The sequence below is a fragment of the Gymnoscopelus braueri genome, assembly GCF_963280865.1.
Source record: "Gymnoscopelus braueri genome assembly, chromosome: 11".
NCBI lineage: Eukaryota > Metazoa > Chordata > Actinopteri > Myctophiformes > Myctophidae > Gymnoscopelus > Gymnoscopelus braueri.
Genome location: NC_137613.1, coordinates 18,498,887 through 18,525,267, shown reverse-complemented (window position 1 = coordinate 18,525,267; position 26,381 = coordinate 18,498,887). Strand labels below are relative to the sequence as shown.

The window sequence follows — 26,381 nt, the reverse complement described above, 5'->3', positions numbered from 1 at the left end:
TGCATGAAAACAATACAATACAGATAATAAATACAGAGTATTGATTATCCAGTCCCTCATATCAATATGTAACTATCAAGTGCTTAATATTCACTGGCACTACGGAAATGTCTCTCTGTTTATCTTTTTCTCATGCATTACTGTATTCCCATACACCGCAAGGACGCCTTTCCAAAGTCTCAAAACCCATCACAACACTCTTCCATGTAGCGTTTAGAAAAAACAAAACAAGAAAAACACATTGATATCTTATGGGGAAATACTGTCAGATGTTGTGTGCACACACATTATCGTTCCTGTCCCCATACCCGGGAGGGACAGGCCTATCGGCTGTTTATATCCCACAACCCGGAGGGACTGTGCCGCGACTGCTAGTTGGTTGTCACAACAGCTGGGCAACAGCTGGTGTGGCTTCGCTCTCCAGCGGCTTCCTTCTCAAACAGCATACCTAATTACTTACCTGACTAGCTATCAATAGCTAAAGATTGGACAGAGGGGTCACACAGTTATTTTTCTATGTTTTGTGTTCTTCTACTTGGGACAACAACAGCAAGGATGCACAAAACATCGCAGAAATACTAACCCATGCTTCACAATCCGACCCAGTGTAGTATTTATTCAAGATGATTGATTGATTGAATACTTTATTAGTCAGAAATGTAAACAGCACGAGGTCCAGTCAGACATTTAGGCTAAAAGGATATAACACAAAAAAGTTCTGGGGAATTGTTGTCCTGATTAATTGACAATTGCTTGACTGCTGGCAACAGTCATGTTTGAATCATTATAAGCTCAAGCATTTGCGCAAGAAGGATGCCACTGCTTTCAGACATACATACATACATACATACATACATACATACATACATACATACATACATACATACATGCATGCATGCATACATACATACATGTATACTGTACATACATACATACATATATACATACATGTATACTGTACATATATACAATACACTTACTGACTGTAAGTAACTGCTATTACACCTGCAGTAGTAGCAGCAGTCTTAATTACATGCTGTAACAATGCTGTTGCACCTACAGCAGCCAGCAGGCCTTGCACTCAAGCATCTACTGTATAGCATCTATATTCAGACAGGGCTGTGCCACCGAATTCACAGAGGTCCCATTAGTTGCCCAATATATTCTGATAAAAGGTCAGATAAACCAATGTTGCCTGGCAACAAATATAGTTCTGTCCAGCTAACTGGGTTATGGCCATAATGGCTTGGCAGCACAATCTAGTTCCAGCAAGTGAAAAGGGGAAAAAGAAAGAAGAAAAACTGAATCACTGGAGAGTTAAAACAGTCCCAGATCCTTTAAAGTGACAACTTTCCTTTAGACACAGGGCTTTTTCCTACTATACAGAGCCCCGCGGCAACAACTTAACTCGATAATAATAGTCGGGTTGGATAGTTTTTATGACCATTAAAAATGAATTTGAAGGGCTGGATGGGGGGTGTAAGGGTAGTGATACTTAGGCATTGTCTGGAAAGGGGGGTGCCCTTACAGAGCCTTCTCCCTCATTAATTATGTATGACAAAAAAAGGAAAATGTAGGTTTATTTTGCACTTTTAAGGTGGTGATTGCCTAGGGGGGTTGTTAGAGGGTCAGCAGCACACACACACACACACACACACACACACACACACACACACACACACACACACACACACACACACACACACTCACACTCACACTCAGAGAGAGAGAGAGTAATTCCATTGAAGACAACTGCCTGGTCTCTCTGCCACTTCAGTCTGATATTAGGCTAGCAAAACAATACTCCTCTGTGTCATAAAGAAAGAAAAAATCACACCCTGTGTGAAGTGGGCGGTGTCTTGCTAGCTAATCACAATACTGAATGGAGTCAACCAATCATGTACAAAAGATAAATACATTTATTGAAACACTCTTTATGATGGATGAAACCATAACTTGAAAAAAACAAATTTATGGTTTTTTTCAAGTTATGGTTTCTTATATAGGACTATGCGCATGTGTCATGTGACACTGGCCAATCACAGTCCTGAATAGATTGTGATTGGCCAATCACGGTGCAGGATAATTGTACAAATTTCCAAACCTCACTTATAGGGCCGGTTTCACAGCGCAGGATGTTTGTAAATTTTTCCAAACCTCACTTATAGGGGCGGTTTCACCGCCCAAAAATCACACCCTGTGTGAAGTGGGCGGTGTCTTGCTAGCTAATCACAATACTGAATGGAGTCAACCAATCATGTACAAAAGATAAATACATTTATTGAAACACTCTTTATGATGGACGAAACCATAACTTTAAAAAAACCAATTTATATTTTTTTTAAAAGTTATGGTTTCTTATATAGGGCTATGCACATGTGTCATGTGACACTGGCCAATCACAGTCCTGAATAGATTGTGATTGGCCAATCACAGCGCAGGATAATTGTACAAATTTCCAAACCTCACTTATAGGGCCGGTTTCACTGCCCAAGATAATTGTACAAATTTCCGAACCTCACTTATAGGGGCGGTTTCACCGCCCAAAAATACGGACAAACTGTACATTGTAACAAAATATATAATAATGATAATAATAATGATAGTAATAACTGAATTGATATCACAATGTGGTATAAAAAAGGTCTTGTGTAATAATAATACATATGTGTGTACCTGACTTATCCTTCTGGAATCCTCCCAAGTTCCAGCCTTGTCCTCCTTGTCTCGCAGGGATCGAACTTAACATTCCGGGGCCACAGGCGTACCCCGTCCAAAAGTAAATTGACTTTCAGAAGCGCATAAATACTTTATGAGTCAGCGTTCACATTGAGAAAGTAGATGGTTGGTCTTGTTCGGCCTGGCAGGTTCCAGCTGGGCTGGTTTTTAAAGGATTGCTGCTATTTTCATCAGGGCAGGCCAAAATTGATTTGCCACGACCCAGTGTGTTTGACTGGCTGAATAACAAGTCTGTAAGGCACGGGGGGGTTATTTCTTCTTTTTTTGCCTACCTATTTTTCATTTCAGAATGCATACTGAAATGAGAGATAGGCAGATGAATGCTGGAACTGGAAGATGGGGAGAGACAGGTACATGGGGGGGAGGAAAGGATGGAAAAAGGGAAAGTGTGAAATGGAAGTGTGAATGCAGGAAAAACAGAGAATGTTTTCTGTCTGTCAGCCAAAGAAAAGAGAGACAGGCAGAGATAGAGACAAAGTGCACGTCGGAGAGAGAAAGAGATGCAAAAATGAAATGCAATAATAAATATGGGATGAAGCTGACAAGAGCTGGTGAAAGATACGGGATGAGGCTGAGTGAAAACGAGACAGAAAAAGATCACACTCAGAACACTGTAGAGTACTAAGTAGTTGAGAGAGAGGTATAGAGGGGAATGTTAGAGGGAGACAGGGTTTCAGAGGACAGAGAAAGTGAGAAATGGAGCGTAGACAATGGAGAGCAAAACCAAGGACACATAAAACAGAAGGCATGGATTAAAGTTCTCAGTCACCATGACTAATTTCAGTCATTTTGATTCCATAGCGGCAGCTTGTATTTCTCTTGGCTTGTAACTTCAGCACTGCTGCTTTGCACCATGCAGTTGGTAAACTCAAGCCCTACAATAATAATAGATATTTTATTTTAAGACGAAAGAGTATTTGAATTGTTCAAACTAGCTATAGAATACATGTTCAGAAGCGTCTCCCATGAAACCATAATGGTCTTGTAATAAAAACAAAGGTTAAAGCTCAATCTGCAAAAACAAATTCAACTGCTTGGCTGTATGTGGGACAGCAGGAACGTAGGTTTAGAACGATAATACCAAACATAATTTTTCATATTGTGCTAATTAGATAACGGAGTTCCAGTGTGGGGCCTCGTTTCATGCTGTTTCGCAAAACACAAATTGGGACTTGACCTAAGAAAAATCTAAGTGAGTTAGCAGGGACAGAGTAGCTGAGTAACGCTTCCCTTTAGCACGCTAATTGACTGACAGAGGAACTACTTAGGCACAATTAATCTCCTGCCCTCCTGCCACGTCAGTGCAGTTACTATCGCTCTCAGTTGAACTTATGTCTTACCAAGGGAACTTGGTCGGTTGCCAGAGTCCATCCTCCTTATCTCACAGGAGGACACAAAAGTGGTAGTACTGTACAATGTGATTGCAGGAAATATCATGTCCGCGCCTTAGAATACGTTCTACTGTGCATGGATGGCTATGACTTGCTTTTATGATATTTACAAATGCATTTATCCATTTAACCTTTTCAGGGGGGGGCGGGGGGGTACAATTCATAACTACAAGTTGAACAGGGCAGGATGCATAAGCATGAATTGTGTCAAATCTTGTCAATACAAATAATCACAGGGCAAATTAGTCACCACTCCTTTGAATGAGACTCTTAATGCTATTTTGGGAAACATCTGAACCAGTATGAACTTTTAGTATTTTCTGGACTGTAGAAGCTCTGAGTAATACGCACAGCAAAGTGACGAGGTGGGCTGGATTAGGCTGAATATGTTATCAGTGGGTGTGTTGCAGGTGGATTCAATCATGACTAATGAAATGCTCCGTTGTGCATTACCTTTTAGAGCAGTGCAGTGCTGCAGTGCCACAGCATAGTGCTAATGTAAATGTAATTTCTCCCCACGAAACTGATGTCCTTGTGTATGGGAGTTGCAGAGTCATCAACAACAGACCGCAGAGAGCAGATGATGTAATATGATATAGGGAGTAAATATATTCAGTAAATACAAATGACACTAGTTTTATGAGAAGTGTTACTCTGTCAATCAGAGTTCATTAGCTCAATTCTTAATCACCAAATACATTTTGTGCATGGACGTCCACAACTGCTGCACACACCTAGCCATATAAAGCTCAGGGTCCGATTTTGGTCTGCTTTTATGTCCAAGTGGACATATATTTGTCCCTGAGCATATTATGTCTGCCAAGGAGGTCTGTGCAGCAGTTATGTTTTGTGTTGGTGTGTAGCTATCTGTGTGACCTGTCCAATTAAGACAAACATTGTCTATAATATGAGGCTGGTATGCTTTGAGTATGCTTCCAGTACACTGGACTATGAAAGGCACAAATCCGTGGGCAATCTGCTGGATTCTCTATCTGTGTACCTACCTGCTCCCTGTTTTAAACACTACATAAGCACCTTAAAAAAGGGTTTGGGTTCAATGATTTCAAACAGAACATGGCAGTGTGTGTAATATGGCAGTATGTGTAATAATCCATCTACTGTTAGGAGAAACCAATATCAGTTTTTACGTCTGGAGACTCCCGTCCAGGACAGGCTTCAGACGTGCCTCCTGCAGGACACTTTTCTCACATCTGAACCCATTTGATTTGGCCCCATGCCCTTGCTGACCTCCCCAAGTAGGGTTCGAACCCTCAACCTTCTGTATGAACGCTTTAACCGCTACGCCAGGGCTGCCCTAAACCGATATAGATATTATGCCTTCAATATTCTCAGTGCATCATGCCAGATGCCAACAGTTTTGTTGGATACAAGCATGTAATCACTGTCATCTGGGTTAGAATGCATTAAAAACATGTTAAAATATGTGTTCCAGCTTGAAGGAATTATACCAGCGTGAAACAGACACACATAAAACGGGGTTGTGTGATTTTTGGAGACATCTGTCTGGGTGTGCCTCCACAAACTAGTGTGCCGAAAAGAGTAATGGAAAAGCGCGCACCTCGCAATGCACCGGTACTCCTGTTACAAAATTGTAGTGTTGATTTGCCAACACCACTATTGCACCTATCCTCCCACACCGGCGCACGGCGAGTCCCCAAAATACCAAACAAAAGAATGGCTGGGAAAACACACACCAAACACACCACTTCGCCTCCGGAAATTGTCAATTCAACCGTTTCGCTGCATGCTTCACGCCAACCCCCCTGGCCCAAAAATAGGGGGGTTTTCTCCCTTCAAAGTGTCTGATGGCCTGAGACACCGAGCCCTCTGACACGAGCCCTCTGCCGGCTGACTCATCATCCTGCAGGGCAATGGCACCTTTGTAATCTATTATTGTACACGTCATGTATGCATCATCATGAGCGTCATGACATTGCCAAAAATAGAAGATCTATAAGCTGCAGATCAGGTGAAGAAATGTAATGTCGTTGGAAAAAACGGTCCAAGTATAGTAGTACAGTTGCAACAGATGAATTGAATACATAGGAGGACCACAATGGAAACAAGTCCCCAGGACATTTTTGTGTTATCCTTTTAGCCTTAATGTCTGACAGTACCTTGTGCTGTTTACACTTCTTTCTTATTTCTTTCTTATTTTTGGGACTCGAACCCGCGATGCGCTGTCAGGCAACATTAGAGCCTTAGTGCCCAGACCGCTAGGCTAGCGGTCCGGGCCCCCTCTACTAATTTCCTAAGAATAGGGTGGTTAAACGTTGGTGAAAAGCAGATAATCAACTATTATCATGAACCTGTCTTTTCCATTCCAGAGGACGGTTCCTTCTGGCCAGAGCAGCCTGCTGTTGCAGCCTCTCCTTTCAGACACAGAGTACAAAGTGACCGTCACACCCGTGTACCAAGACACGGATGGACCCAGTGTCACACGAGTGGGACGCACACGTAAGAACAACCTTTTGACACTATTTTTTTGGGGCAGTTAATTTATTCATTTCACTTACTCTATCATTATGTCATCCATACTTGAATTTATTCATTCATGATGTCAGGGTACTTAACAAGGGGATGACCTGCCCCTTCTTAACAAAAAGTATATCTCGATCCAGGGAATGTTGACCGAGCAGGAATATACCTTTACTTTTACCTTGTGTGTGGCAAAGAGCTCTTCCGCTGTCCAGTGAAACTTGAAACCTACAACCTTCCAGTTACAACCTTCTCTGACCCCATCGCACACATGTCTGGGGTTATCTATTCTTGCCACCCACCATGTTATATGTACAAGAAATCAAACTATGATTCAGGTGAGGAACTATTAAATGCTATTCTGCAGAAGCCTCACCTTGAAATATCTATCTATCTCTCTCTCTCCATTCTAGTCCCCCCTCTGTCTGCGAATGTGCTGTTGAGAAAGGAGGAGAAAAAAAGTAATCCCAGTTAAAGAAGCAGTGTGTAGGCTGACCCGCTTGGCCTGTGTCTGCTGGACTGACATTTACTTGTGGTGATCTCAGATAATGCTGTATGGGTCCCACAGGTTACTGTCGGACTGTATGTCAGGGAAGGAAGAGAGAGGAAAGCAAGTATTAAGTGACATTCCTGTGCCGCAGAGAAGGAGAAAGTGGAGGGTGAAGAATGAAGTACAGTGCAGCACAAAATAAAGACAACATGTTTTCAAAAGTGAAGTAAAACTCAAATCACAAAGAGAATAAAATAATAATAATAATGAATTTTATGAATAATTAATGAATAATGGAAATTGGAAGTAAAATAAAGGCTTGCTGAGGGAGAAAAGAGTGAACTGATTTGTGCATGCATGCATGTGTGTTTGTGTGTAAAAGTCAAGCTTTCCTCCAGTCCTCGTGCTCTACAACTTCCCCCCGGTCATTGTGGTAAATTATGAACGTGATCTCATGTCTTGTTAAACAAGGGAAAAGAACCAACTGCACAGGATCCCACCCACGCAGGTTTTACAAACTGTCTAACAAACCAAACCCCTCATTAAAGAAAAGCTAACGGTAGAATTTCAGTTATACGAGAAACGCTGTTGATTATTTATCAATTGTCCAAGCTGCCTCGGATCACTGTGCAACGTGTTCTTACACTCTGTGTGTGTGTGTGAGTGTGTGTGAGAGAGAGAGAGAGAGAGAGAGAGTGAGAGTATGTGCAAGTTGAAGACAGGCCATGCAACAAAAAAAAAGCCCATCATTCAATAAGCTCTAAATTAGCTTTCTCTGGGAAAACAAAAGAATCCATCTACCAGTGGGAACTATTGATTTGATGTGTGTGTGTGTGTGTGTGTGTGTGTGTGTGTGTGTGTGTGTGTGTGTGTGTGTGTGTGTGTGTGTGTGTGTGTGTGTGTGTGTGTGTGTGTGTGTGTGTGTGTGTGTGTGTGTGTGTGTGTGTGTGTGTGTGTGTGTGTGTGTGTGGGGGTGTGGAGGGGGGTATATTAAACAGGGATAGCTGCAAATCGCACCTTTAATAGTGCCTTTAACATCTAACAAAAAGTGGATAGTTTTAATGGGAAGCTGCAAGATATTGGTACCGCGTAGTCACGTCTCTTTTGTCGAATGCAAATGAATGGTGCACTGAATACGTTTAGCAAGTTGTAATGGAATTTTCCTGTGCCAACTGTTTGGCACAAGCATTTCGGCAGGGGTGAGAGAGTACATTTCATATAGCATTGTTGAGACTTCGCCACTGCCCTTCGCTCTGGCCTCCTCGGGGACCATGCAAGTCGATGCAAGTTGGAAATGTATCCAACCGTTAATACCCATTGTACCCATGGTCAGAGTACCCATTGTACCCGTCTATTTGTCTGTGTCCCTTATATTCCCATACACAGTATGTAGATGTCTGTATGTGTGTCTTTTATGCCCATCTATGGAATTCCATGTGAGGCATGTCGACATATGAAGTCCAGGCCAGTTTAATGACTTCAGGACTATGATGACATATTGATGACATCAGGATACTCAATATATGGGGAATTTTCGGAATTATTTATATTTTTTGAGATACGCTGATCCAACTGATTTTCCATTCTGCGCATCACTCTGAGTGTCAGAATAGTTCCATATAAGGTAGGTAACCTCTGTGAGCTTGTGATATCACTGAGCGAAGCCATTGTGTCACATCATCAGTGACATCAGCAAGATTTATATAAACTGCCAGTGCATGAAAGTAGTCTCCAAATATGGGCATGTTATGTTTGTGACACCCAGCGTCCACCCACAAGGCAATTTTAATATAGGATTGGATAGCTGCACCAGACGTAGAACAACAATGAGATAAGTTAAAAGTGTGAGGAAATTGAATGATGCACCCGTACTGTAGATGCTAATGAATTCCTCCGCCTCCACCTCATCCTGCATTCCCAAAACAAACATCAGATTTTCAGCAGGGAAGTCACATTTACATTCTCCTTCATCTTTCTGTCCTCGCCGGTCTCGCCTCCCTCCGTGCAACGCATCACACACACATTAGCAGGCACTAATGACATTGTCTGCTCTGCAACGACAGGCCACAGGCAGCCCAGTGGTGATGGATGGTGCCTGTTAGCGAGTGAGGGATGAGCTGATCACTGAGGGACGGATGACAGCGAGTGTAGAGAGGATGATTGTGAATTTTAGCCGTGGAATTGAGAAACGGATAATGCGACAGAGCAGTGAGCGCAATCAGGGGATTTGAACCTATGGAGTCACATTATGGGGGGAACGATGATGGTCCCCCTGTCGTTGTTAGCGAGTGAGTAATGAGGCGGTCGCTGAGGGAAGAATAGCAACGAAAGTAGAGAGGGCGAGCTGGGTTTTTAGAGGCGAATAAGAATGGGAAGTGAAGACAGATAATGTGACAGATCGGCCTCTATATTCTTGGGATTTGAGCCTATGGGGTTACATTAAATTGATGGTATCTCACACCTCGTGGGGGTGAGGACATCACTCACAGAGATGGTGTAGACTAGAGTGTGTAGATACTGTAGGATTGCTGGGGTTTTAGAGAGGAATGAGAAAGGAAAGTGATGACAGATAATGTGATGGGAGAGGAGTGCAATATAGGGAAGCCGAACCTTAAGCCGAATTTATATGCAGTTGCGTGCCGGTGTCGCTCAGCGAAACGCAACGCACCATGGAGCAACGTGTTGTGAGCTTGTATATCGGATATTTTTGTCGCATGACCACGCCAACTAGGTATGCCAAGCAGCCCTTCATGGAATTGCCTTAAAAAATAACGAAGGGTTCAATTGATGGTTGATGAGGCATGACAGACGGAAATGACAGACAATATTGACGTATTACTGGGGTATTTTGAGGTGTATACGACAGAATAGCCAGCATTATATGACAGACTACATAAACTTGGGATGTGAACTCATCACATAATTCAGAGAAGTATAGGAGAAAATGTCAAGAGAATGACAGCATTGCAACAGTGGATGACAAAGGGGCAGTAAAGATAGACAGATAATGTGACAGAATATCCACAATCATTAGCTGGGGATTTGACACCGATGTTATGGTGGGGGATGCAGAAAGATGCAGACAGGCGGTGTACAATGCTTGGATGCTCCAATGGCTCAAGCCGTCTTTGCGCACACCCCATGGGAACGCAATCAAATGTGACGTCCAGGGTTAGAATCTGACTCATGGACCGGATGCATTGGATGGATGGATGATTTTATTTTGTCATTGAACATAAGTGTACAACAAAATTTTCTTGATGGCATCAATCCCTGGATCTTGCTCTATGTGGACTATCTCGATAAACCACAAAGACCCAAACTTTCCATACTGTACCGCAGTCCAACATCCCAGGTTATCGTGGGTCGTTAAAGTATAAAAATGCACGTTGATCACTCAACTTGAGTGACTAACTTGTTAACGTTGTCAACTTGTTGACCTGTCAACTACAGTATAACAGCAGAATGATTCATAAGCCATTGTATGTGAAATATACAGGTACTGTATCATCAATCATCTGCCTCACAGATAATATTTCCCCCCCTTTTGCTCTGTTATGACTGTTTCTTTTCCTCATGTGGATTTTGACCTGCTTTTCTCTTGTTTGTTGTCTCTCTTGTGTTCTCCTGTTCACTCCTGCCCTCTGTTCTCCTCTACTTTGGTTTCTTTTTTCCTTTTTTTTCCGCTTCCTTTCATTCGCTCCTCTGCTCGTCAACTCTGAAATGACTCAGCGATTCATATTGTATGCCTCCATCTACCTTTTTTTTACTTGATCTTGTTCTCTCCCTTGTTTCTCTCTCTATCTCCCTATTCCCCCCTCTAATTTTCCACCATCTCAGATGCTAGGTTTGATGTTTACCTGGTATATAGTTTCTTTGGGGCACTACATTTGTTTGACTACGGTTCATGCTTACTCTGATCTTGCTAAAAGTCTGCTAAATGCCTAAATTGTTAACTCTCTCTCCTCTCCCTCCCTCTCTCTTTCTCTCTCTCTGTCTGACCCACCCCCCCCCCATCCCTATCTCCCTGACATTTCCCGCCTGCTCTCACTCTTACTTTCCTCTTTCCTTATCTCCCTGACCCTCCCCTATACTCTCCGTCTGTAATCTCTCTCTCCATCCGTGCAGTGCCTCTGTCGGCTCCAAGGAACCTGCGCGTGTCAGATGAATGGTACAACAGGTTCAGGATCAGCTGGGATGTTCCTCCGTCTCCCACTATGGGCTACAGGGTCGTGTACCAGCCTGTGACTGGTAAATAACACCCCATACACCTACTGTATATACGTTCACCTGTATAAGGTACATGCAGATACCACAGTTGTGTACCTAGATAAACACACGCACGCACGCACGCACGCACGCACGCACGCACGCACGCACGCACGCACGCACGCACGCACGCACACACACACACACACACACACACACACAGAATATCCCATTCGCTTGGCACAAAGCTAATATTATTAATATTATGCACCGGACCAGCCTGGTTTCGGCTTGAGACGCGGTGGAATATCCCTTTAATCCTAATATTATTAATACATTGGTCAAATCCCTGACTGCACCTGCATAATGGTGCTAGCCTGGCATCACTAGACCAATTCCCAAATGTAAATTGGTCTGCCACCTCTCAGTTTCCATCAAAGGCGCAGACCAATATGCCTTTTGGATGTAATTGGATAAAACTTAGAACCAGTCAGAGCAAAAAAAAGTGTGACTTGGCACTGAGCGACACATTCAAGTTTGGTGGTGGCTGTATGTTTTCAAGCAGAATAAAATGGTGGCCTAGTCACAAATGTTAATATTATTATTTAAATACTTTTGAGGTGGGAAATAGACAAAGCAATAACAGATTCTTGATTAATATTTGATCAGCACTGCCTAGTTTTGTTCTGAGTTTCATGAGCCTGGTGCGTTGCACTGGGTTGACCTGCAGACAGTCATTGTATCAAACCCGCGTCATATTAGATAAACGCTTGTGTAGAGCGGCTATTTTCAGTAAAGAAATTAAGGGAAAAAATGAACTGACCAAGTATAGAACCCTGGGGGAGCCCGGTCAATAAGTATATAGGATTTGGGAGGTGGCTAGCTGCCAGACCTACATACATGCCAGATCAAATACAAATCTATCCTGCAGATTCCTTTGGTTCCCATGGTGCTGAAATGTACTTTAATTCAACTTTTGAAAACCTGTATAAATCCACACACACAGGATAACTTACTCATTACCACAATGTGCCACTGCAGCCCTCCCCCCCCCAACTCTGATTACACCTCCACCCCCATCTACTCCATTAACCACGTCCCATCGTCCACAGCTCCTGGTCCAGCGCTTGAGACGTTTGTGGGTGAAGACGTCAGCACCATGCTTATCGTGAACCTGCTGAGTGGGACGGAGTACAGCGTGAAGGTCATCGCCTCCTACACCACCGGCACCAGCGACGCCCTCGCTGGCAAGGCCAAGACGCGTGAGTCTGCTGTCCTTCCACTTGCATTTCACGTAGAGCTTTTGATTGATTCATTGATTGATTGATTGATTAATTTATTATTAATAATAATAAATCATAATAATAATAATAATGGAAATGTAATAATGCACTTTACATTTCTGAAAATCTCAAAGTGCTGCAATAAGCAAATGCATAAAAGGAATGATCACACCACTAAAACATTTTAAAAAAACGGAACAAAACGTATTAGTCGGAAATGTAAACAGCACGAGGTACAGTCAGGCATTTGAGCTAAAAGGATAGCACAGAAAAGTCCTGGGGACTTGTTTCCATTGTGGTCCTTTGTATTCAATTCATCAACATAGCATACAAATAACACCAAAATACAATATCCTCAAGAAATATAAAACACTATTATGTACAAAGTAGAAAAAAATAAAAATAACTGTCAACAGTGAATGCCATCACCTTTCTATAGGAAAAGTGAGTTTACCTCCCCTTTTGATCTCCTGAAAGATGGATTTTCAGGCCTGTTTTGAAGGAAGCCAGTGATCCACATATTTTAAGGGACGGTGTCAGGGCATTCTACACTTTGTTGACAGTGCAGTAGAAAGAGAATTTACCCATGTTTGTTCTATAGGTGGGTGGTACCAGATCGTTGTTGTCGCTCCCTCTAGTATTGTGGATGTGGGTGTCACTCCCTTTGGTGAGGTAGTTAGTCAGGTATGAGCGCATTGAGGGCATTGCCCCTTTGACTATCTTGAAAACCAATCCCATTTTTCATTGCTTCACCCTGTCTTCTACCCTGAGCCATCCCCCAGACTATAGCAAAATGTGTAGTCGAATCAGTTTGCTCTTCTGTAGCTTCTGTTGGCGGACGCTATTATGCATGCAGCAGCTACAGTCTGTCGTAATTCCTCCAATTGAACCTGCTTGTCGCTCTTGTGATGCAGTAGCCTTAATCCAGTAAGTAAGCCTTAATTCAGAGAAATAAGAACCATGGGGGAGTGGTACAAGCCTTACACCTAACAGGTACCAACAAGACGCTGGTCCACTTTAATCGAGCCACTTTCACTTTGATCACAACCACAGCCCGACACCTTAACCCATTGATACCTGGAACGCATCTGTGTCACTTTTAGATTTCTTTAGGCTATTCAAAAATAGCAGATATACAAGCTCATAGCGCGGCACCGAGTGCCGCGCTACGAGCTTGTATATCTGCTATTTTTGAAAAATCGTGAAAATTATTTTTAAAATATTTTTTTCCGATTTTTTTTTTAGGATTTTGAAAATGTTTAGAAGCGGCCTCAGGTCTTAATGGGTTAAGATGTCGATGCCTCGATTACCCATCTGACACTCTTAACATCAACGTCAGCTAATTACATTCATTCAGATGGATGGATGCATATAAACAGATTGAACCTATCTCACAGGCGATCTTTTGGACACTTCTATGAGGCTCTCTGCTGAGGGCCGGTGTCAGTTCAATCAACCAAGAGCATCTTAAGTACATCGGTTCACGCAGGAGCCTTCCGTTTCCTCCATCTGCATGTCAATTAAGCGCATCTCGGCCGGCACAGTGGTAAAACGGGACCGCTCCATCATCAAAATGTCAACTGGTGTCCATGAGCAGGACACCAGCCGTGTGTGACTCACTCATTTGAATTAATTTGAATTTCAATTAGTAATGAGTAAGATAAGAATATGTGCAAAAAGGGACCGGCTAAATGTCTTAAATGTGAACTGAATGCATCTTTGGTACCTTGTTTTGCATAGAGGTGAGCTCCCCATATCTATCTGCATAACAATCAGGACTCCTTGACTTATCTGAAGGACAAAGATGGTCGGAAGGGGGGGAGGAGGAGGTTAGGGCGGGGGATGAGGGAGAAGGAAGATAAAGAGGAAAAGAAACATAGAAGAAAGATGACAAGTGGGGGGGGGGAAGACAGATGAATGATTTGAATAGAAATGGAGAGTGGGAAGATATGAGAGAAGGGAATTGAATGTACTGTTATTGTCCCCCTACGTGTTCACTCATTACGAGTCTTCCTGTATACATTCAAACCTCTTAGGGGCTGAATCTTCTTTTACATTTTTGGGTGGGTAGATCTTGTCGAGCTGGTCATTTTAAATAGCTCTCAAGTCAAATAGTGTGGGCGCCCCTGGTGTATATGTTGCATCTCTATGTATATGAATGCATAAATGAACAGGTATGGATATGCAGCATGAATACATACTGTACACGTTTGCTGATCTCTCATATTGCTACTTGTGGAAAAGGCATCCACAGATTGATGTGCAGATTTACATAAGAAGCTATACAGTACAGTACATACATAAAACATTGAGTCCTTGTGTCAGTACATGATATACTGACACGATGGCAGAATGGAGACATTCATAGGAAGGGACATGGACACGAATGTGGACATGGGTGTTTGTTGCACAGCCTGCACCCCAGAATGCAGATACACGCACACGCACGCACGCATGCACGCACACGCCCACACGCCCACACTTATTCGGGGCGGGGGATGAGGGAGAAGGAAGATAAAGAGGAAAAGAAACATAGAAGAAAGATGACAAGTGGGGGGGGGGAAGACAGATGAATGATTTGAATAGAAATGGAGAGTGGGAAGATATGAGAGAAGGGAATTGAATGTACTGTTATTGTCCCCCTACGTGTTCACTCATTACGAGTCTTCCTGTATACATTCAAACCTCTTAGGGGCTGAATCTTCTTGAGTATTCTGCTACTCTACCTCCTTTGTGTTCTGATTTAGACTTCAGAGGTCTCCCCAAGTCGGCCCATTAACTCAAGGGGTTAGAGTTTACATAAACATTATTCAAATGCACATTGTGCATTAACTCCCAAGGTCCAGCGCATGCAGATTGGATTGTCGAGTCAACATGAAGTTACTCCGTTTTGGCAGAGAGAATGAAAAACAAGCTGTTATGTATGAGGCTGTTACCAGCGCACGCTGTGAAATGTATGCTAATGCATTAAAACTCACAAACGAGTAAATCTCGCCAACTCAGCTAACAAAATACACACATATTTGAACGTGTGTGTGTGTGTGTGTGTGCGTGTGCGTGTGCGTGTGCGTGTGCGTGTGCGTGTGCGTGTGTGTGTGTGTGTGTGTGTGTGTGCACGCGAGTGTATGGCATGAATTATGTTGTGTGAGAGGCGTATGAATGTGTTTTAAGCGACAGTTTTTTATTAACAGTTGCAAAGTAACCAAGTTTTACTCTCAATCTCTGAAAAGTTGACAAAAGGGGATGTGGTTTCACAGAGTCCTTTAGATGTGTGCTCATTAGGATTCAATATATAGCTTTATTGCAGTAGGATGTTTACTGGTGTGCTATACATAATCGTTAGAGCACTTGAAGTGAGACAGGCAAAGTTAGGAATGTTTTGCGTTATACAGCCCTCAGTTACACAAATGTGACTCAAATCAGTTTCTCAATTAGATAATACGATCTTAAAATCGTAATTGGGGGGGGGGGGGGTTGCGCTGAAAATGAAGTCTTGACTTTAATATGTTTTGAACAAACTATATGCGTATAATTTGAGAAATATTTTATAACTTGTAGGGTGACATGCTAGCTTAGAGCACTCTTCCATTCCTTACTGTACTGCACTGCTGTACTGTAGGTCCACAAAACAAAAGTCTCAACTCATGAATATTATCTTGGGACAAGCAAAGATGGCTACCGTATCTATGTTTGTAGAAAGAGTAAGATTGATGACTCAGTGGACATTGATGTAGAATTATTGTTTAGTAGGATGGTGAAATCTAGAATAATGATTGATATAGGAGGTAGTATAAAGCATCTCTGTGGAGGTGGTGTAATGTTATTTATTGGAGCATTTATTTATATATTTGTGATTTAAAGGTTTCATGACGTTCAGTTTTACCACACATTAAAAGTCTTTGTCATGGTCCTTCAAACGTGTATAGAAAGTTTAAAAAAAAAAATTCCACTCCATTGATCCATGGCAGGTGTTTTTCTCTCACATTTCTAAAGCCTTTTCAACTGCAATGAAAAAATTAATCTTTGCCTGCGGGTGTCGCTGGTGAGGGATTTTGCCTGTCAATCATCGCCTCTGCTGTGCCCCCCCCCCAAAGGAAAGGATAGGGGAGGGGAGGGGCGAGGAGGAGAGTGGGCGGGATTAATCGGCTGTGACCTCACTGCCGAAGGGCCAAGCTCAGATTACTTTTCAGCCTAATTATTCAGAAAACCCCAGACCACAGAAAATCCACTGAATGTTCAAAGTTCAGATTTTTTGGGTGTAATTGAGGTCATAAAACCCCCCAAAAAACATAAAAAAATAATAAAGTGAAAATGAATGTCATAGAACCTTTAAAGATGGTTTGATATTACGGTATGTAAAACGATTGTTGAGAGATTGTTAAAATAATGTTTTGATTTAAAAAAAAAAGTTTTTAAACTCTCTCTCTCTTTCTCTCTGTGCCACCTCTGCCACCTCTCCCTCCAGTATACCTGGGTGTGACCAACCTCACTCCGTACCAGATCAGGGTGAACAGCATGTGTGGCCAGTGGGTGCCCCATCGCCACGCCAGCTCCTACAAGGTGGCCATAGAGTCACTGCAAAGTAAGTAAACACACAGAATACAGTATATATACTGTACATGTATACAGTACACGCACACAGTAGAATCATAGCAATTTAGCTCTGGGAGGCTGAGTGCGGGTCCATTTTGTTACAATGTTATACTCTCAAGTGTTACTGTGTTACATACTGATACATTAACACATGTTTGACTGTGTGTATCAGGGGTGCCCAAAAAGTAGATAGTGATCTACCAGTAGATCACAAAGGCTGTGCAGGTAGAACACATGACATTCCCCTAAAGAATTATAATTATATATATATAAAAAAAAAATCACACCCTGTGTGAAGTGGGCGGTGTCTTGCTAGCTAATCACAATACTGAATGGAGTCGATCAATCATGTACAAAAGATAAATACATTTATTGAAACACTCTTTATGATGGACGAAACCATAACTTGAAAAAAACCAATTTATGGTTTTTTTCAAGTTATGGTTGCTTATATAGGGCTATGCACATGTGTCATGTGACACTGGCCAATCACAGTCCTGAATAGATTGTGATTGGCCAATCACAGCGCAGGATAATTGTACAAATTTCCAAACCTCACTTTTAGGGGCGGTTTCACTGCCCAAGATATTTGTACATTTTTCCAAATCTCACTTATAGGGGCGGTTTCACCGCCCAAAAATCACAAAACTCCTCCTCTTTTTGGCACGAGCCACTTGGATGAAGGTGACTTGATTGACGTCAAGAAGGAAGGGCCTGTCAGCTCCCTTCATGGGTTCTATTGAAGTAGGCAATGCAATGCTTTGTTTTCAAGAGTGTTGCACGCAAGCGTCAGTATAGTATTATACAGATATATAAAAATGTGCGAGGCATAGAACCGAAAACCTACCACTTCCATACAGAATGGGAGGAAGGCTTTATTTCCCCTACTATTTCCCATTCCAAGTGCGTTTGTCTTATATGTAAAGCCAGCGCCGCTATTCCAAAGCCCCCTCAGGTAAATCTTTTCAGCAATGGGATAATACATTTTTGGGTGGGTAGATCTTGTCGAGCTGGTCATTTTAAATAGCTCTCAAGTCAAATAGTGTGGGCGCCCCTGGTGTATATGTTGCATCTCTATGTATATGAATGCATAAATGAACAGGTATGGATATGCAGCATGAATACATACTGTACACGTTTGCTGATCTCTCATATTGCTACTTGTGGAAAAGGCATCCACAGATTGATGTGCAGATTTACATAAGAAGCTATACAGTACAGTACATACATAAAACATTGAGTCCTTGTGTCAGTACATGATATACTGACACGATGGCAGAATGGAGACATTCATAGGAAGGGACATGGACACGAATGTGGACACGGGTGTTTGTTGCACAGCCTGCACCCCAGAATGCAGATACACGCACACGCACGCACGCATGCACGCACACGCCCACACGCCCACACTTATTCCTGTGTTTGCAGACCTGTATTCATGAGGAACATTGCCATTCACTGCCTCCATAGCCACGCTATGCTAGTAGTGTGCACTGCAGTGATTATTGATGCATATCACGTTGGCTTCTAAACCACACACATGAATATCTCACCAATTCCAATACAGAAAGAAAATAACCCGTACTTACTCCATTCTTCAAAAATAAATAACCCCCTAATTGGTTACTTGTACATACAGTACTACTCAGTGTGGCCACCACAGTGAGCAGATTTCTTTTATCTGAATAATGTTCCCATAATAATGATAGTATTAGGCTGCTGCTGCACCAATTGCATGGGGCCAAAGGACAAATTTGACTCTATGCTTTCTTTATTTTTGTCCCTCTGTCATTTTGAGGGGGATTACGGCTAAAATGATTACTCTAATTCTCTAGTCACTGTGGAGAAAAATGTCAGCTCGACCTAAACTTGGGTAACAACATGCAGTGTTTGTACTGGTTACATCTTCTATCAAAATGTTGCTATGTTCAACAAAGGTAGGACCTCTTAATTGTGTAAAATTTGGCCATTAGTGAATTGCTTTTAGGTCTCTAAGGCATTGGTTTTCAAAGTGGGGTCCGGGGACCCCCAGGGGTCTAAATTAGTTAATAAAGCGTTGCAATCATTTTAACCCCTTTATCCATGTGTTATACTTTGGCTATTCAAAAATAGCATATACGGTATACAAGCTCATTGCACGGCACTCACGAGCTTGTAGATCTGCTATTTTTGCATTTTTTTTTTCTTTTTGCAAATCTTTGAATATATATATTTTTAAAGCAAACATTTGTAACTCAAATCTTTGCTTCCGGGGGTTAGGATAATTCCTTTTAACAGGACGTTCATGAAAGTCCTTGCGGGCTTGTTTCCAATGAGGGCCTGTGAGCAATTAGGGGTTAAGAGTCTTGCTCAGGGACAAATTTCATTTCTTCGACACATATGCTGGCGTGGCCTGGAATCGTACCTGTGGCAACCAGGGCCTCTGGCTCCCTAGGCGGGCTCACTAACCACTCAGCTATGGCTGCCCCTCGTACCTGGAACTAAATATTTTGAGATGGGTGTCCGCGGCCAAATACATATAATTTTGGGGGTCCTTGACATGAACAAGTTTGAAAACCACTGCTCTAAGGCAGGGGATGTATTGGGAGAACATGTGCAGTGTCTGTTCTTCATTCTCCTCTGTGGTGTCTGTCAGTAGAAATGAAGGCACAACCAAATGTCTAGTACAGGCTACTGATGCAGTGCATGTGCTAAAATATGCATCCTCCCCTTTAAGCAGTCAGAATATTTAAAATCATATTGGATTATGTATGCCTTTTCTTGCCTGATGTGGTTGTAAATGCGACAGAGAATTAATCTGGGTGTGTAGTTCACTTAGTCCTCCAGAAGGATCAGAGAGGAACGCTTCTTCATGCAGGTTTCAGTCTTCTTGTCACGCATGCACACACGCGCACACATGCGCACGAACACACACACACGCACACACACACACACGCACACCTAAATACACTTTACACAATATACAGTACATTCAGGCATGCATGGAGGTGCAGGCAAGTAGGGGTCACGTCACGTGTGAGAAAATATAATCCTATAGGCTTTCATGCAGCCTTACATGCACACACACGGGTGTTCTTTACATGTAAGACTTTATTTGCATAGCACCTTTCATATAAAACACAGGCAGCTCAAAGTGCCTGAAGAGATCAAAACATCAGAAAACATAGATTAAATGGAAGCAAACAAGAAAAGCAAAGTGCTTTGCAATAAAATAAGGAAACTTAAAAAGAAAAAGCAGCTACTGTAGGTTTCTTAAAGCACATATTCAATGAAGAAGAAAGGTAAATGGAAAATAAAATGCCTTGAAATGTAAAAAAAAAATGAAAAAAATATAGCCTTTTATAGCTACTGTAGGTTAAAAAGATGTTTTAAGTGTCGCATAAAGATTTCAGTAGAGCCTGCCTCTCTAATCTATTGAGGTAAGGTGTTCCTATAATTTGGGAACAACTCCAATTTTCTTTTGGCTTGCATATCTAGCAAGCTTGCAATTTAAGGGGTCATGAAAGAACATAAAACAATGTATACATTATGCATATGCTATACATGACAAAGTTGAACTGAAACAATGTGTGCAAGCAAGGAAGCAATATGCTACGTATGCAAACTACTGTAACCAATGCCAGAGGCTTAGCATTTTGTCTGAGATTACATGTGGGATTTCAGGGTTGAGAGTTGACAAGATTGTCAGACGTGACAACGCATCACAATCACATGGTGCTGTGTGTGTGTGTGTGTGTGAGTGAGACAGAACGCTAGCTTCCATGCAGGGAAGAGAGAACATAAAAAGATCAAGATAAGTACCTATTTATATAAATATACACATAGCATAAGACCAGCATGTCCAGTATGTAGTATGTACGTGAGGTTAAGCATAAGGTGCAAAAGTGGTAAAAACATTGGTAGGTCCACATAGCGGCATGCAGGTGCGTATGCATGATTAGACATAAGGTGCAAAACACACACACACACACACACACGGCAGAAACGTCACAGCTAATAGATCCACATGGCAGGTCCACAGTTAAAGTAAAGTTCACACAGAGGAACGTATCCACATGAAGGGAGGTGGGAAAAAAATAAGAAAATATTATGAACCATAAAGTGTAACCACTAACCATTGCATGTAATTCTGATTCCTCCCCTCACAAATACCTTCCTTCCTCCTGCCATGTACGTATAGACTCTCTCTCCCCCCCACCCGGGTGTCCACGAAGTGTATACTCCAGCACACTTCACACGTGGGCGTCTTGCATACATGCCTTTGCAGCATGGACCTGCAGCGCGAGTGTGTCCGTGTTGGAAATTCCTCGCTGACAGTCTTAGTGCGTTGACAGTCTTAAAGGTTTAGGTATGCAATGACTTGGCAGGATTATGGATCCCCGTACCAAGATGACATTTACATTTGCCACGGCGAGTAAAACAAAAAAAAGGAAAGGTCGGCATTGTGGTTGCCAAGTGTGTCTGGAGGAAGATATACTTGTTATAGGAATGACTGTAATTATGGCTTAGTGCGTCCACTCACAAATGTAAGCTTAAGATTTAGAGAGGGACTGAGAGAGATTCCATTCGCGAGACGAGACATATGGAGATGGAGGGAGAGGTTAAAGGCTGAGTATAGACAGACAGACAAACAGACAGACAGATAAAGAAGGTGGATTACTATTAGCTTTCCCTTGTTGTGAATGTTCTGCATGTTATCAAATATGGCACTCACTGCAGATGGTGCATGTACATTATGCCAGGAATGTTTAATTAACATTCAAATTTGCTGACAGAAGGAATCCAGACCTCCTATTCCATTTTCTTAATACATTTTCAGATGTAATTATCAACACAGTCTGGCCAGTGCTGTTGACAGTGCTGTGTGTGTGAGACTGGAAGGACTGTAATAGTCAGTCAGGAATTCGGTGATGAGCTGATTGAAAGGAAAGTTCACAAAGTAATAGAAGTTTCTGAATAGGCCTATCCCTATTTTATTCAAAATATCATACATGATATTTTTCGATGAAATGAGGCATGCTATATGAAGGTTTCATTGAGACATAATGTTACCCACCAATATCACCATCCATATCCTGTTTTCCCCCTCCTTACTAAAGCCTGCTGTCAAAAGCCTAAAGCTCTCCATGCTTCCCAAACTTAGCAGTAGCTAAGTCTCACCTTCATTGCCGTAGTCATAGAGGTGTAATACCCCTGGTTTATCGGTAGAGGCTATGCAATGTGCAATGAACCTTTAAGTATTTCCCCCACGAGAGAGAGAGAGAGAGAGAGAGTGTCTGAGATGCACATGAAGCCATGCCCAACTTGTTCTTGGGTGATCATTTCACCTTGAGGGGGCCTTATAGGGCCGCTAACCAATAAGCACATGCCCTGCATACTGTCACAGTGACCCGGTGCCTTGGTATCCAACCTAGGGCCCAGCTGCATCTCTGGCAATGACAATAATTTGTTTATCACATACCCCGGCCCGTAGCCATATTTATTCACAAAGACAATGAAGAGATATCACTCCAGTGCCACCAGGACATCATTCTATTCCCTCGTCATTCGGGTCATTTCCATCCAATTGTGATTCCCTGTGTCTACCCACGCTCCCCGCCAGACATATTAACGTTAACCTTTCACCATTCATCTGGAAGTTAAATGCCTGTCCTCACTCAAACACCCCTTAAAGAGCACTTAGCAGATGGCACGGGACCCTGAGTGAATTCCACGCATCCAAAATGTTTACCAGTCCCAAATCGTTGCTTCCAAAGGCAGAATTGGCTTAAATAACACGGCGCTCATCCGCCAAATAGGAATATAATGACTATTATTCATCACCCGGAGGCCTTCAAACCACAAACCTTGCCATTGTTATACCGTTTCATGAGTGGACCCCAACACATAATTGAAGCCCCACGGTGGTTCTCCAGAGAGTGGCCAGAGGAATTAGACCTCTCATTCACCCACACAGGTAAATGAGGATTTATGTTGGCCAGGGCAGTAAATAATTACCTAGAGGAGAATAACTCCTGAAAAGGGAAGGGGGTAATGTGTCCGTCCGTGCGTGCGCGTGCGTGCGTGCGTGCGTGCGTGCGTGCGTGCGGTGTGTGTGAATTAAAATGCAGTTTTGAGTAATGAACATTCCACCACAGCCAGCAAGCAGGATAATGAGACTGAGGCAACAAAAGAATGCACACAGTAAAATCCTCTGTGTTCATTTATCCATTTGTAACTCCTAGACTGTACCAATGTAACCAAATGGACCTGTACTTTGTTCATTCTAGAAGTTAAATTAAGACTAAGGATTTTACTTGCTACATGCCATCCATGCAGTTGATTTGTTGCGTTGCCACGTCTTTTGGATTGAATACTTTATCAACATGTTGCAAAACAGTATACGGCAAGTGCAATTTAACAAGCTATGCTAAAAGTATAACACGAAAAGCCCTGGGGGCTTGTTTCCATGGAACGTCCTTCCTTCATTCATTGCAAGAAATGCGAGAAATTGCAAGAAATGCCTTTCTTGCTATTGTATTTTAGCTTTATTGTGTTGTTGTTGTTGTTCATAATTATGTTGTTTCCGCTACACCCTTTTCTGTGCTGCTTGCGGCATTGAACCAGTACATATCCACCGTGATCAAAGAAAGATGTTCTTCAGCATCTGCGTCTTCAAATCTTATTTTCCATAGAGTCTAATTGCAGTGTGTCCAATTTTCAGGTATAGATAGGAAGTTATGTGTTCAAATCACAATGCAGTGTGGTGGAGCTGCACTATACGCTTGTCTGCTTGTGTATGTGCTAGTGTGGTGACGATCTACGCCTCATTTGGCCAAATGCAAATCTTCATGACACTTCACAACAACAAGAGATTCACAGGAGGAGGAGAAAAAAAAGTTTCACATGCATAGATTTTCAATTAAGAACAAACTTTCACGCTCTTCATGAGAGGGCTGTGCCTGCCTCCGAATTGTCTTAGTCAAATCGGATTCGTCAGTTCAATATAGTATAAGGATTCAATGAGTTTTCCTTAAATTATACACTTTCTGCAATATAATACATTACATGCGTCTTAGTGCAGATTTATTGTAGACCACGGTAAGAGAGTCAAGTGCCACAGAGTAATATATTTAAACAAAAATAGCATTTAAAAGCCATAAATCCATTAAGACAACTGCATATGACACAGGATGGCTGAGTTGAATTGCCAACAATGCTTGCCTGCAGATTAGGAATCGTGTCAGAATAATGAGACAGTAGACAGTACACAGGTATTTCTGGTTAAACCTAGCTACTATAGCTTATTTATTTTGCTTAAAAATGAACAAACAAATGAAACAATTTATATAAATTCCTGGCATTATCCGCAGGGCTCTAAGTTAACTCTCTCAGTGCCAAGCCCCGAGTTATCCCGAGTTTTCTCTGAATACCCTCCCTGCCAGAACGAGAAATCCAGAGTTTTTACTTTTTACTGTGGTCGCGCTATTCTGTTTATTTTTCATGATCACTTTCACTTTCTGATTCCTTCAGACTCATTGGGTTCCGGTTTCATGACGCAGATTCCGTTTCCGGTTCTAATTTTATTCCCGCGGTCATTTTCGGCCAGAATAGGGAAAGTCACGTTTTTCACACGGTATAAAAAACGAACGCAGAGCTCCACTTCTATTTTCTATAGTCTGGGTGACGAACAGTCATCGTAGTCGTGTATCACATCGTTTTAAGGCCGATCAGGGATTGTCGAAAATGTCACATCCGGTTCATGACCGGATGTGACGTGAGCCTGTTTGGGAGGGGGCGAGCGAGTCAGCGAGGTGCTCAATGTGTCGATTTGCTGCTCTCTGCTGGTACAACTGTCCTATGTGTTTAAAACCGCAATCAGATAATTTATTTGAGTGAAAAATTACAAAATTACAAAATCGCTGGCACTGGGGGAGTACTTTATGAAAATACTCTTGGCAGTGAAAGAGTTAATGTCATCCCACCATCCTGGGGATGAAAAAAAAACATGCCTGGTACGATAGAGAAAATCGGTGTTAGTCAAAAGTCTGATTCAGTCTCGCAGATGATCAGAGATCTCCGCCATCTGGAGAAAGTCTGCATTGGTTCTACGATGCTGCTGTTATTTTTGTACTTTTCAGAATAGTTTCCAGTCTAGATTTAGATTTCCCTAGACGTGTCAGTAGATGGAGATCTCTGATCGCCTGGCTACGAGAGACTAATAGCTGTGTGTCTCCATGCAGGCACGGTGGGGGTGACACCTCATGCACACAGGGAAATGTGTTTCTTTTTTGCCTGCCGTCCACCATTTGCAGTTGGTGTCAGCATGTTGGCACTGGAAAAGCTCTGTTCTTTAAATTTTGTCTGAATAATCCCGTAAGGGATGGGCTGTGAAAGGCAGCCAGACACGAAAAATATAAATTCATTCATTCATTCATGCAGTCGTGGAAAGTAACTGTACATGTACAAGTACATGTACTCAAGTACTGTACTTAAGTACAAATTGGATGAATTTTTACTTTAATGGAGTATTTAAAATGTTCTGTACTTTTACTTCTACTCCACTACAAATATTGTACTTTTCACTCCACAACAATTCTTTGAAAACTTAAGTTACTAGTTACTTTGTGGATTTTTATTATTATGACAAAACATGCATTAACCACTTCATCCCCATATACTTTGGCTATTTGAAAATAACCGATCTACAAGCTCACAACGCGTCGCAAAGTGACGCATTGTGAGCTTGTAGATCTGCTATTTTCCGTTAGTTTTTATACATTTTGAACACTCGTGAAATGGCACATTCTGCATGAGTACTTTTACTTTTGGTACTTTAAGTACATTTTTGATGCCAATACCTTTATACTTTTACTCAAGTAAATTTTGCATACAGGACATTTTCTACATTGTGGTATTGATACGTAAGTAAAAAAAACATTACTACTTCGTACACCTATGACTGACCATTTGGAGACCTGACTTCCGGGTCAGCCGTAGAAGCACTGATCTTCTACATGCTCACAGCACGACGCGTCGTTAGCTTGTAGATCGCCTATTTTCGGGGCACTCACAGGACACATGCGCCCGTCCTCCTGCAGTAGTGGTTCCTCTAGTCACTGTCACTGAAGACCTGAGCTGCAGCCTTGCTTGAACATTTTACTACGGGCATTCTAACCTTGCAGGCCAACCTCAGTG

At 42.2% G+C, this 26,381-nt stretch overlaps 1 protein-coding gene across 5 annotated transcripts in view; it reads left to right on the top strand.

Annotated features, from left to right (window-relative positions):
• The window catches only part of col14a1b (collagen, type XIV, alpha 1b), a 193,205-nt gene that overhangs the window by 105,771 nt on the left and 61,053 nt on the right, over positions 1 to 26,381 (top strand). For all 5 annotated transcript variants that reach the window (XM_080442843.1, XM_080442846.1, XM_080442844.1 and 2 more), the window contains 4 exons: positions 6,479 to 6,608; positions 11,248 to 11,370; positions 12,441 to 12,590; positions 17,077 to 17,193. In XM_080442843.1, coding sequence (XP_080298969.1) covers positions 6,479 to 6,608; positions 11,248 to 11,370; positions 12,441 to 12,590; positions 17,077 to 17,193 — 520 coding nt within the window. The remainder of the gene's footprint in view (positions 1 to 6,478; positions 6,609 to 11,247; positions 11,371 to 12,440; positions 12,591 to 17,076; positions 17,194 to 26,381) is intronic.